Here is a 13,926-nt window from a genome sequence, read left to right as displayed (position 1 = left end):
CCCTTTAATACAGTAGTTTAGCCTGCTTGTATGTTCCTCCGTCTTTGCTTTCTCCAGCGTCTCGCCGCTCTGGAGGCCTCAGCAAAGCTTTTTAAGGTGACGATCTTGAGTTTTAAGATCATTAAATGGAGCAAAGGGCATTGGCGTAATTGATTGCGGTGTAAGCTTCGGGATGCACAGGGTGTGGCCGTCTTGGCTCACGTCTTGCTCCTTCGTACCTGCACAGTACAGGTAGGGCCGCTCTTCATCACCTCCCAAGTCTATTATTAGCGTAATGTATGCAAAGTCGTCTTTGAAGCGTCCCAGACTCGTGTTCTTTTCTCCAATGTCTCTGCTGCTGCTTAAAGGGCTAGTAACGGGAATGAAGGATGAGAATTTTTTCATTTTTTTGCAACCCTTAAAAGTGAGACACCAGCTATACTTCATTTTTATTTTCAGGATGGGGGACTGTGTTCCTCCTTTAATAAATATAGTATCTCCTATAGGCACTGATTGTTATTTTTGGTGTCCCAAGGTGACCTCAGACTCTGGTTCTGCTGCTCTCCTTTATGATTTGTTGGCACCAGTGACCAAAGGCGCCATTGACGTGTGACCCGGGAGGCGCCATTGACGTGTGACCCGGGAGGCGCCATTGACGTGTGACCCGGGAGGCGCCATTGACGTGTGACCCGGGAGGCGCCATTGACGTGTGACCCGGGAGGCGCCATTGACGTGTGACCCGGGAGGCGCCATTGACGTGTGACCCGGGAGGCGCCATTGACGTGTGACCCGGGAGGCGCCATTGACGTGTGACCCGGGAGGCGCCATTGACGTGTGACCCGAGGGCGTCATGGGGGTGGGGAGAGGATTGACCTCGTCGTTATCGGCACACAGCTCTCCTCCTGCTCCTGGTGCTCCTCATGGCACCTGCCCATCTTAGTATAGCTGGGCACTTAGATCGATCCCTGTCCATGCTCTGTAGGTGCCTTGTTTATCGTGAGGGGACCTCTGAAGGCTCTCATATTTAATAACAAGTGGCGAAAATGTCCACCATAAAGGGGGCAACTCTGTCCTTCATTTTGACACATGGAAATGTCCTCCAAGTTGGCCATCCGTTGACTGAACCATCGTAATCTTTGGTGCAGCACCTACATTGTATTCCCCTCTTCAGTCCCAGGTCGAGGGCCCCCATACATAATAGAGGGACTGTTTGGCCAGCAGATAGACCTCTCTTTACTGAGATCCCTGCGGCTTCAGTCTCCTTGGCTTATCTTTCGTAGAGCAAAAGGATCGGCAGTACCAAAAAGTTTGCAGATATCTTCTCCTTTCCCAAGCAGATTGACTCGAAACACTAGGGATGGTTTCATTAGCCGATCAATGTTTTTAGACAGTTGGAAGATATGGGTGTTGTGTTCGCGGGGCGGGCGCTGTATTAGTGGGTCCATTGGACCGAAGATTCACTTACCTGGGGGAGCAACCTGGACCGGCCGCCGAGTCTTCACTACTGCCCCTGAGGTGTCAGCAGGTACACACGCTGGTAAGCAGAGGGCAGCCCCAGGGGATCTGTGGTACCCGACAACTGGTGCTACGGACACAGTACAGTTTTAGGTAGCTGAGAAGTGGATCCGGCCGGGATGGATGGATAGATACAGCAGCAGCAACCGGTGTGGATACTTGCGGTGGCGGGTATCGTGGTAGCCGGCATGGATGGTAACGGCAGCAGATCAGCAAGCACTGAAATATAGATAAATGACAGCAGCACCACAAAGGGATCTGAGAACTAGCCACGTAACTAACTTGTTGCCAAGGCAGCTCCCTAAAGGGGAAGGTGCCATAAATACCTGCAACCTCTCAGCTGACCTGAGGCACTTGAGGGTCAGGATACGCTGTCCCTTTAAGAAAAGGGGTGTGGCTCCGTGCACACCTTTCAGGAAGAACCAGGTATACACGTGTTCTAAAAGATGGCGGCATGGACTGGGAACAGGGCAGCCACCGCAGGATATTAGGATAGTAGGGAAGGCAGGACAGCATGGGGACACCGGTATGGATGTTAAAATGGGATTACCCCCCAAAAAACCCCATGGAAGGCCCATGTTGCGTTAATGCAACCCCATTGCTATAAGTTACCGCTACAAGCCATTAAGCCACCATTGATCCACTGCATCCTTCCACATGTTCTGAATGGGGAGAGGGGTGAACCTCTGCCGGACATCTTTTGGGCAGCAGCTTCCCTCCCGATAGCAGAAGGATCGGTGATTGAAGTCCAGCATTATTTGGTGGAGCCAGCAAGCCTCTATACTTATAGAATGGATGACCAGTTCTCCAGAAATCTCTGGCACTGTCCTCATTGAGCGTGCAGGTTCAGAGGATGCAGCGAAACCAAAGCTAATGGTTTCCTCCTCAACCATTAGTGACCACATCCACTGACAGCAGAGGTGCAACTTTAAGTTAAACACTTTTGGAAATGAAGGGTAAAGGATATCTGATGGACTTGGTTCCATTTCAGTTCTCAGCTATGTCCCCAATCCTCCTTACATGTCCTGTGGCTGCAGCAGGAGCCTCCCCCCCCCACTGCCCTTTTTTGCATAAGTTAAAAGGTCTATAGGCCCCTCCTCAGCTTTGAGGCATGAAGCTGGACCAGATCGGTAGTTTAGCACTCATGTTCTTCTCTTGGCCGGGCTCCTGTTTTTCAGCGTTCTCTCCGGGGCTCGTGGTGCTGCGGGTGAATCATGAGGTGGGTGATGGGTGACATTCTGTACAGCAGGATGCTCGGGACGCCTAATTCTTCCTCCCTAATCAGTGTCTCCTCTTTTTTTTGCTGGAAACGTGCCATCTCCATCATTTTCTGAATCTCTCGCAGTGTTCTGCCAGACGAGGAGGAGAGTCAGCACTTCTGCATCTCGGATCCCTGACCCGTCGGGCCTCACAGAAGTATCACTCTGCCATCTTATTAGGTGCAACTCAAATTGCGCTGAAGCGGCAGCTCGTGGTCCTCGGCATCGCGTGTCAGGAGCCGCCGTGCCTGCCAGGCCCTGCATTAGCATTAGCTGTTATTTTTGGTGGCTTTTCGCAGAAGGGACAGGACATGTCACGACCGATGCGATCATTCCTCTGGATTGGACGTGCTGGATTAGAAGACTTTCCGGACCATTGGATTAGTGCCATCGGAGGACAGCCACCTGGATTCCATGTTTCTGGTCTACAGCTTATTGAATCTGTTTGTTACTTATATATATGTCCCATCCCTAAATCTCCAGGGGGTAATTCGTGTCTGGTGACATTTCTTCTTCCGAACCATGTCTGCATCTTTTCGGGGAACGGCGGGAGTGATGGTGGTTGGCTCTTGTTCGCGATGGTCAGTGGTGTGTTGAGGTTGGCTCTCCTTCGCGATGGTCAGTGGTGTGTTGAGATTGGCTCTCCTTCACGATGGTCAGTGGTGTGTTGAGGTTGGCTCTCCTTCGCGATGGTCAGTGGTGTGTTGAGGTTGGCTCTCCTTCACGATGGTCAGTGGTGTGTTGAGGTTGGCTCTTGTTCGTGTTGGTCAGTGGTGTGTTGAGGTTGGTTCTTGTTCGCGATGGTCAGTGGTGTGTTGAGGTTGGTTCTTGTTCGCGATGGTCAGTGGTGTGTTGAGGTTGGCTCTTGTTCGTGTTGGTCAGTGGTGTGTTGAGGTTGGCTCTCCTTTGCGATGGTCAGTGGTGTGTTGAGGTTGGTTCTTGTTCGCGATGGTCAGTGGTGTGTTGAGGTTGGCTCTCCTTCACGATGGTCAGTGGTGTGTTGAGGTTGGCTCATGTTCGTGTTGGTCAGTGGTGTGTTGAGGTTGGCTCTTGTTCGCGATGGTCAGTGGTGTGTTGAGGTGGCCATACTTATTAGATAAATGAAGGATGAACCCTTAGAGTATGTCAGGATCGATTTGACCACCTAATGTGTACGGCGGTGTCCATAGCCCTCTACTGATGAACATCTGGACAAAAAAGGATGGGGAAGATTTCAACATGTGCCATCCTTTCTATTCTATCTGGAGATAAGCCTCCACTAGAGCTACCTCTTAATCAAAGCGTGCATGTGTATGGAGGGTCCACATAAGACTACCATACTCATTAGACTAACATCAGCTAAACCTGCCAATATCAAGAGGCTCAGTTGACCGTTTCCTTGTTTTTGTGTACCTCTTGCCCGACTCTGTCATGGAAGATCAAGTTTGGTAGTGCTCGCTTATCACTAGTTACCAGTACTGAGCACCTGAGCATGGTAGTGCTCGCTCATCACTAGTTACCAGTACTGAGCACCCGAGCATGGTAGTGCTCGCTCCTCACTAGTTACCAGTACTGAGCACCTGAGCATGGTAGTGCTCGCTTATCACTAGTTACCAGTACTGAGCACCTGAGCATGGTAGTGCTCGCTCATCACTAGTTACCAGTACTGAGCACCCGAGCATGGTAGTGCTCGCTCATCACTAGTTACCAGTACTGAGCCCCCGAGCATGGTAGTGCTCGCTCCTCACTAGTTACCAGTACTGAGCACCTGAGCATGGTAGTGCTCGCTCATCACTAGTTACCAGTACTGAGCACCCGAGCATGGTAGTGCTCACTCATCACTAGTTACCAGTACTGAGCACCCGAGCATGGTAGTGCTCGCTTATCACTAGTTACCAGTACTGAGCACCCGAGCATGGTAGTGCTCGCTCATCACTAGTTACCAGTACTGAGCACCCGAGCATGGTAGTGCTCGCTCATCACTAGTTACCAGTACTGAGCACCCGAGCATGGTAGTGCTCGCTCATCACTAGTTACCAGTACTGAGCACCCGAGCATGGTAGTGCTCGCTTATCACTAGTTACCAGTACTGAGCACCCGAGCATGGTAGTGCTCGCTCATCACTAGTTACCAGTACTGAGCACCCGAGCATGGTAGTGCTCGCTCATCACTAGTTACCAGTACTGAGCACCCGAGCATGGTAGTGCCCGCTCATCACTAGTTACCAGTACTGAACACCCGAGCATGGTAGTGCTCGCTCATCACTAGTTACGAGTACAGAGCACCTGAGCATGGTAGTGCCCGCTCATCACTAGTTACCAGTACTGAGCACCCGAGCATGGTAGTGCCCGCTCATCACTAGTTACCAGTACCGAGCATGGTAGTGCCCACTCATCACTAGTTACCAGTACCGAGCACCCGAGCATGGTAGTGCCCACTCATCACTAGTTACCAGTACCGAGCACCCGAGCATGGTAGTGCCCGCTCATCACTAGTTACGAGTACAGAGCACCCGAGCATGGTAGTGCTCACTCACTAGTTACCAGTACTGAGCACCCGAGCATGGTAGTGCTCACTCATCACTAGTTACCAGTACTGAGCACCCGAGCATGGTAGTGTCCGCTCATCACTAGTTACCAGTACTGAGCACCCGAGCATGGTAGTGCCCGCTCATCACTTCTGCCGACCCAACAATTGGATGAACTAAGCTTTCAACCCCCTGTGAGCGGCCATAAAGTCTTGTCCTTGTGTGTGATGTTGGTTTTGCAGGCGAGGTGAAGCACCATCATAAGACTTTAACCAAACAGACGGCCGAAAAAACAACCTGATCTGTGATGTGTTGCTTTCCGTACGGTCCTGACAAGCTGCGCGGTCCCGGAGGCGTGCTATCAGCCGTACAGCTGTTTGTGCTGATTCTTTTCTCATTCCATAAATTCCTCAATAGCTTTTTTTTTTTTTTTTTTTCGTGTTCTTCCTAATTCCGCGTCCTGAGCGTTGAGGAGCAATGCCTCCTACAGGTGACTGCTCCGCAACCCCAACCCCACCGCCACCCCACCGCCTGCCACGCCTAGAGAACGCGCCCAAATCCTCCTGCTATTCTTAGTTCTGTCTCCAAAACACTCAAGACTTCTTCATTACTCCGTGGGGACGAAATCTCCAGCACAAGAAATGTTTAGGAAAAAACCAAAGAACCAAACACAAGCCGTGTGCACAATGCCAGGCGGCTGCACAGGTGGGGTAAAGCCACAAGCTGTGTGCACAATGCCAGGCAACTGCACAGGTGGGGTAAAGCCACAAGCTGTGTGCACAATGCCAGGCGGCTGCACAGGTGGGGTAAAGCCACAAGACGTGTGCACAATGCCAGGCGGCTGCACAGGTGGGGTAAAGCCACAAGACGTGTGCACAATGCCAGGCGGCTGCACAGGTGGGGTAAAGCCACAAGACGTGTGCACAATGCCAGGCGGCTGCACAAGTGGGGTAAAGCCACAAGACGTGTGCACAATGCCAGGCGGCTGCACAGGTGGGGTAAAGCCACAAGACGTGTGCACAATGCCAGGCGGCTGCACAGGTGGGGTAAAGCCACAAGCTGTGTGCACAATGCCAGGTTGCTGCACAGGTGGGGTAAAGCCACAAGCCGTGTGCACAATGCCAGGCGGCTGCACAGGTGGGGTAAAGCCACAAGACGTGTGCACAATGCCAGGCGGCTGCACAAGTGGGGTAAAGCCACAAGCCGTGTGCACAATGCCAGGCGGCTGCACAAGTGGGGTAAAGCCACAAGCCGTGTGCACAATGCCAGGCGGCTGCACAAGTGGGGTAAAGCCACAAGCCGTGTGCACAATGCCAGGCGGCTGCACAAGGGAGGTAAAGCCACAAGCCGTGTGCACAATGCCAGGCACCTGCACAAGGGAGGTAAAGCCACAAGACGTGTGCACAATGCCAGGCACCTGCACAAGGGAGGTAAAGCCACAAGACGTGTGCACAATGCCAGGCGGCTGCACAAGTGGGGTAAAGCCACAAGACGTGTGCACAATGCCAGGCGGCTGCACAAGTGGGGTAAAGCCACAAGACGTGTGCACAATGCCAGGCGGCTGCACAAGGGAGGTAAAGCCACAAGACGTGTGCACAATGCCAGGCGGCTGCACAAGTGGGGTAAAGCCACAAGACGTGTGCACAATGCCAGGCGGCTGCACAAGGGAGGTAAAGCCACAAGCCGTGTGCACAATGCCAGGCGGCTGCACAAGGGAGGTAAAGCCACAAGACGTGTGCACAATGCCAGGCGGCTGCACAAGTGGGGTAAAGCCACAAGACGTGTGCACAATGCCAGGCGGCTGCACAAGGGAGGTAAAGCCACAAGACGTGTGCACAATGCCAGGCGGCTGCACAAGTGGGGTAAAGCCACAAGACGTGTGCACAATGCCAGGCGGCTGCACAAGGGAGGTAAAGCCACAAGACGTGTGTACAATGCCAGGCGGCTGCACAAGTGGGGTAAAGCCACAAGATGTGTGCACAATGCCAGGCGGCTGCACAAGGGAGGTAAAGCCACAAGACGTGTGTACAATGCCAGGCGGCTGCACAAGGGAGGTAAAGCCACAAGCCGTTGACCCGAAGGATGAAGGAGGCCTTTGTAGCTATGAAAGACGAGTTTGGCAGTGCCCTAGTACTGCACCTCCTCCAGGGGACAACCTGGTCCACTCCTTTTTGAGGCCTGGCACTTTTAGGCATGTTGGCTTTTTTGAGACCCGCTAACTTACCAAATTTTTACTGGTACAAAAGTCAACTTAAGGGTCTTGGTCGAGGCCTCAATCGGATCACACCTCAGTCTGGAAGTTCAGAAATTCCTCCATATAACACCTTTAGATTATGGCAGGTAGCCCCCTTTTGGTCCCGGGGGACAGCATCTGTCCCATAGCACAGCCAGCCCCCTCCCCTGTCATGGCCGATGCATGGAAAGAAAAGGGTTCTAGCGGAACAGGGGTCACTAGTATTTATACAGAAAAAGCTCAGATGGGTAAGACACTACTATTACATTTCAGTGATCCAAACTCATGGTACAATTTAATATTTACCTGCGGGAGGACTCATTGGGAACAATCATTATTGATGCCAGAGGGGGAAGTAGACTAACAACATGGTTAGAATTACTACAAGGGTTGAAGACTGAGTGATGCTATATTTACATGTACCCTAGTGAGTGTCTACCAGAGGCTGTGGCAAAACTCACTGGGAACAATCATTATTGCTTCCAGAGGGGGAAGTAGGCTACCTACCATGTTTAGAATTACTATAAGGGTTGAAGACTGAGTTATGCTATATTTACATGTACCCTAGTGAGTGTCTACCTACGCTGTGGGAGAACTCACTGGGAACAATCGGTATTGCTGCCAGAGGGGGAAGGAGACTACCTACCATGTTTAAAACCACTAAAAGGGTTGAAGACTGAATGATGCTATGTTTACATATTTACATGTGCCCTAGTGAGTGTCTACCAGAGGCTGCGGGAGGACTCATTGGGAACAATCATTATTGATGCCAGAGGGGGAAGTAGACTACCTACCATGGTTAGAATTATCACAAGGGTTGAAGACTGAGTGATGCTATATTTACATGTACCCTAGTGAGTGTCTACCTGAGGCTGTGGGAGAACTCGCTGGGAACAATAGTTATTGCTGCCAGAGGGGGAAGTAGACTACCATGTTTAAAACTACTACCGTAAAAGGGCTGAAGACTGAGTGATGCTGTATTTACATGTGCCCTAGTGAGAAGGAGACTAACTGGATCTTACAGTAAATATATTTATGTTTACAGCTGCTGGAGGCAGGGAGGAGACTGATTAATTGCAAACTTACTAGGGGCTATATTTAGAACTAGTGGCAGGAGATTTAACCTTACTCTTTAAGGAACCCTATTTCCAGCTGTTTAATGGGGTGGAGAGAGGGACTTGGATATATTTGCAGCTGCCAGAAGGGGAAGGAGATTAACTAGAAACTGTATTTGTGCCACCCGAGCGAGGAGGAGACTGATGGTTCACCATATTTAAAACAACTAAATGGATAGAGATTATTCACAGCTACCAGGGAGCCTAAACTAGGATCTTTTGGAAGTCATGTTTACAATAGCCAGGGGAAGGTGTCGGGGTGGTCTGACAACTTTTAATATACACTATATTTACAGCTCGGGAGGGAGACTTATTGACACAGGAACTTTGTTTACAGTCGACAGAGGGGGGAAGAAACTAAATCTGTATTATATTTACAGCTGCCAGAGGGGGGAAGGAGACTGACTAGGATCTTTTTGGAGTTTTATGTACTGTAGCTGGAGGGGGTGAGGGGTCTGACAACTTTATAAGAGAGACTATATTTACAGCTAGCGAGGGAGACTTCCTGGGACATGAACCATGTTTAAAGCTGACAGATGGGGAAGAAACTGATTCAGGATTATATGTACAGCTGCCAGAGGGGTAAGGAGACTGACTAGGATCTTTTGGAAGTTATATTTACAGTAGCCAGGTGGGAAGGAGTTGGGGGTCTGACAACTTAATATAGTCTATATTTACAGCTTGGAGGAAACCATGGGATGGAAGCCATGTTTATTGCTCACAGAGAAGGGGAATTAATTAGGGAATATATTTAGAGCTGCCAGAGGAGGGAGAAGACTGACTGGGGAGAATTAATTAGGGAATATATTTAGAGCTGTCAGAGGGGGAAGAAGACTGACTGGGTAGAATTAATTAGGGAATATATTTAGAGCTGCCAGAGGAGGAAGGAGACTGACTGGGTAGAATTAATTAGGGAATATATTTAGAGCTGCCAGAGGGGGAAGGAGACTGACTGGGTCACTTTTAAGAAAAAAAAAAATAAATTGTAAAAATATATATGAATAGAAAATCTTCTTTACAAGTTAAATAATTTATAGTGGCGTCTGATGGGAGGAGGTTCACTGTTTTCTGGGCTGTTATGTACAGGCCCATATGCAGCACTCATCCATTCAGTGGTAGGCTGGAAATATGATGGTAGGGAGCTGTGGCCACACTCGAGGGGGTTAAAGACGCTCCTACGCCCCTTTGGACGGTGGCCATGTCCACATTTGATTTATGAAGTGAAGAAACAATGGACTTAAGTGCGGTTGTGTCTGAGTGGAGCGTTGCGTCACCTCTGTAGTGTTCTGTCTGCGGAGCCTGCTGGTATACGGCTAGCACCCCGTGCACACTCCTGTATACTCACACGGACACACTCCAATACCCCTTGGGGCATTTCACAATGGCCGCTGTGTTGTGCCAGATACAAAATAGCAGTTTTGTTTCACACTTGTGTGTGTTTTGGCCAATAATACCGGAGAACGTTGCGATTACCCGCTCCATTAAACCCAGTTTCCTGCTATAAATTAACTCTTCTCATCCCGGATTCTTTACATCCATCATATAGAAATATTCAGGGAATTATACTTGTATTGTATAGAAAATATGTAAGAGACAACATAAGAGCATCGCAATGTAACAAAGTGGTTCATACAGTAGAGTATAATAAAAGGTAACCTGTAGCATATTGTAACTGAAAAATATATAGTATGGTACGATATCCTACAATGTAAGAGGTATGGTATATTCAGGTGTATATACTGTGATATATGCACATAATGGAACTAGCATAGCCTCTAATTAAAAACATAATACAAGGAAAAAAGAATGTAATGGACAGAGAAATTATCAGTCAGCCAGCCCCCTTCTCTATAGGGACTAGTGCATGGACAGAGGTGAGCAGCCGGCCAGCCCCCTTCTCTATAGGGACTAGTGCATGGACAGAGGTGAGCAGCCGGCCAGCCTCCTTCTCTATGACGGCCAGTGCATGGACAGAGGTGAGGAGCCGGCCAGCCCCCTTCTCTATAGGGACTAGTGCATGGACAGAGGTGAGCAGCCGGCCAGCCCCCTTCTCTATAGGGACTAGTGCATGGACAGAGGTGAGCAGCCGGCCAGCCTCCTTCTCTATGACGGCCAGTGCATGGACAGAGGTGAGGAGCCGGCCAGCCCCCTTCTCTATAGGGACTAGTGCATGGACAGAGGTGAGGAGCCGGCCAGCCCCCTTCTCTATAGGGACTAGTGCATGGACAGAGGTGAGCAGCTGGCCAGCCCCCTTCTCTATAGGGACTAGTGCATGGACAGAGGTGAGGAGCCGGCCAGCCCCCTTCTCTATAGGGACTAGTGCATGGACAGAGGTGAGCAGCCGGCCAGCCCCCTTCTCTATAGGGACTAGTGCATGGACAGAGGTGAGCAGCCGGCCAGCCCCCTTCTCTATGATGTCCAGTGCATGGACAGAGGTGAGCAGCCGGCCAGCCTCCTTCTCTATGACGCCAGTGCATGGACAGAGGTGAGCAGCCGGCCAGCCCCCTTCTATGATGTCCAGTGCATGGACAGAGGTGAGCAGCCGGCCAGCCCCCTTCTATGATGTCCAGTGCATGGAGAGAGGTGAGCAGCCGGCCAGCCCCCTTCTATGATGTCCAGTGCATGGACAGAGGTGAGCAGCCGGCCAGCCCCCTTCTATGACTGCCAGTGCATGGACAGAGGTGAGCAGCCGGCCAGCCCCCTTCTATGATGTCCAGTGCATGGACAGAGGTGATCAGCCGGCCAGCCCCCTTCTATGATGTCCAGTGCATGGACAGAGGTGAGCAGCCGGCCAGTTCCCTTCTATGACTGCCAGTGCATGGACAGAGGTGAGCAGCCGGCCAGCCCCCTTCTCTATAGGGACAGTGCATGGACAGAGGTGAGCAGCCGGCCAGCCCCCTTCTCTATAGGGACAGTGCATGGACAGAGGTGAGCAGCCGGCCAGCCCCCTTCTCTATGACTACCAGTGTATGGACAGAGGTGAGCAGCCGGCCAGCCCCCTTCTCTATGACTACCAGTGCATGGACAGAGGTGAGCAGCCGGCCAGCCCCCTTCTCTATGACTGCCAGTGCATGGACAGAGGTGAGCAGCCGGCCAGCCCCCTTCTCTATGACTGCCAGTGCATGGACGGAGGTGAGCAGCCGGCCAGCCCCCTTCTCTATGACTGCCAGTGCATGGACAGAGGTGAGCAGCCGGCCAGCCCCCTTCTATGATGTCCAGTGCATGGAGAGAGGTGAGCAGCCGGCCAGCCCCCTTCTATGATGTCCAGTGCATGGACAGAGGTGAGCAGCCGGCCAGCCCCCTTCTATGACTGCCAGTGCATGGACAGAGGTGAGCAGCCGGCCAGCCCCCTTCTATGATGTCCAGTGCATGGACAGAGGTGATCAGCCGGCCAGCCCCCTTCTATGATGTCCAGTGCATGGACAGAGGTGAGCAGCCGGCCAGTTCCCTTCTATGACTGCCAGTGCATGGACAGAGGTGAGCAGCCGGCCAGCCCCCTTCTCTATAGGGACAGTGCATGGACAGAGGTGAGCAGCCGGCCAGCCCCCTTCTCTATAGGGACAGTGCATGGACAGAGGTGAGCAGCCGGCCAGCCCCCTTCTCTATAGGGACAGTGCATGGACAGAGGTGAGCAGCCGGCCAGCCCCCTTCTCTATGACTACCAGTGTATGGACAGAGGTGAGCAGCCGGCCAGCCCCCTTCTATGACTGCCAGTGCATGGACAGAGGTGAGCAGCTGGCCAGTTCCCTTCTATGACTGCCAGTGCATGGACAGAGGTGAGCAGCCGGCCAGCCCCCTTCGCTATAGGGACAGTGCATGGACAGAGGTGAGCAGCCGGCCAGCCCCCTTCTCTATGACGGCCAGTGCATGGACAGAGGTGAGCAGCCGGCCAGCCCCCTTCGCTATAGGGACAGTGCATGGACAGAGGTGAGCAGCCGGCCAGCCCCCTTCGCTATAGGGACAGTGCATGGACAGAGGTGAGCAGCCGGCCAGCCCCCTTCGCTATAGGGACAGTGCATGGACAGAGGTGAGCAGCCGGCCAGTCCCCTTCTCTGACGGCCAGTGCATGGACAGAGGTGAGCAGCCGGCCAGCCCCCTTCTCTATGACGGCCAGTGAATGGACAGAGGTGAGCAGCCGGCCAGCCCCCTTCTCTATGACGGCCAGTGCATGGACAGAGGTGAGCAGCCGGCCAGCCCCCTTCTCTATGACGGCCAGTGAATGGACAGAGGTGAGCAGCCGGCCAGCCCCCTTCTATGACTGCCAGTGCATGGACAGAGGTGAGCAGCCGGCCAGCCCCCTGCTCTATGACGGCCAGTGCATGGACAGAGGTGAGCAGCCGGCCAGCCCCCTGCTCTATGATGGCCAGTGAATGGACAGAGGTGAGCAGCCGGCCAGCCCCCTTCTCTATGACGGCCAGTGCATGGACAGAGGTGAGCAGCCGGCCAGCCCCCTTCTCTATGACGGCCAGTGCATGGACAGAGGTGAGCAGCCGGCCAGCCCCCTTCTCTATGACGGCCAGTGCATGGACAGAGGTGAGCAGCCGGCCAGCCCCCTTCTCTATGACGGCCAGTGCATGGACAGAGGTGAGCAGCTGGCCAGCCCCCTTCTCTATGACGGCCAGTGCATGGACAGAGGTGAGCAGCCGGCCAGCCCCCTTCTCTATGACGGCCAGTGCATGGACAGAGGTGAGCAGCCGGCCAGCCCCCTGCTCTATGACGGCCAGTCACAGAGGTGAGCAGGCCTCCGTCACTGATGACAAGAGACCCTCGTTTTCCGGCTGCTTCTCCAGGATTCCCCTCACGTCTGTTTTGTGTCTTCAGCAGGTTACCATAAGTGCGAAACAGATGACAACTGCGAAAACAAAGAGGAGGAAGGCGGCGGAGGAGAGGAGCTGTTCGACACGGTCCATTCCTCCATTGTGTCTGGAGAGAGTATCCGCTTTTTTGTGAATGTCAATCTAGAAGGACAACAGAATGCCACAGGTGGGTGCGGGTCGTGGCTGCTATTGGGGGGTTGCTTCGAGTGTAATCCCTACATTTATAATATATTATAAATTATTATATTGATTTATTATATTATTTTTTTTTTTAAATTGATACTGGTTTGGCTCTTAGATCAGCTGGTTTTGTGGCGTATCATGCACTCCTGTCTCTGTGTAACCAGTGTTCAGAGGCATCAGCCACATGTAGAGCTTTACACAGCCGCACTGAGCAGCGTAGCTGTGAATCCAGCTCTGGGGAGAGATGCATATGTTCTGAAAAGCTGCAGCATGGAAAACATTATACTACATGTCACAATCCTCCAGAGGTGCTGCCTGT

The 13,926-nt window shown here is 52.2% G+C and overlaps 1 protein-coding gene across 7 annotated transcripts in view; it reads left to right on the top strand.

Annotated features, from left to right (window-relative positions):
- Window positions 1-13,926, top strand: part of SLC4A11 (solute carrier family 4 member 11) — a 139,901-nt gene that overhangs the window by 56,552 nt on the left and 69,423 nt on the right. For 5 of the 7 annotated variants that reach the window (XM_075346345.1, XM_075346371.1, XM_075346336.1 and 2 more), the window contains exon 3: window positions 13,429-13,590. In XM_075346345.1, the coding sequence (XP_075202460.1) occupies window positions 13,429-13,590 (162 nt within the window). The remainder of the gene's footprint in view (window positions 1-13,428; window positions 13,591-13,926) is intronic. The other 2 variants (XM_075346326.1, XM_075346365.1) reach the window with 1 other exon arrangement.

The sequence above is a fragment of the Anomaloglossus baeobatrachus genome, chromosome 1, assembly GCF_048569485.1.
Source record: "Anomaloglossus baeobatrachus isolate aAnoBae1 chromosome 1, aAnoBae1.hap1, whole genome shotgun sequence".
Taxonomy (NCBI): Eukaryota; Metazoa; Chordata; class Amphibia; order Anura; family Aromobatidae; genus Anomaloglossus; species Anomaloglossus baeobatrachus.
The sequence above is the reverse complement of the archived record's forward strand: the minus strand, read 5'-3'. Positions and strand labels throughout refer to the sequence as shown.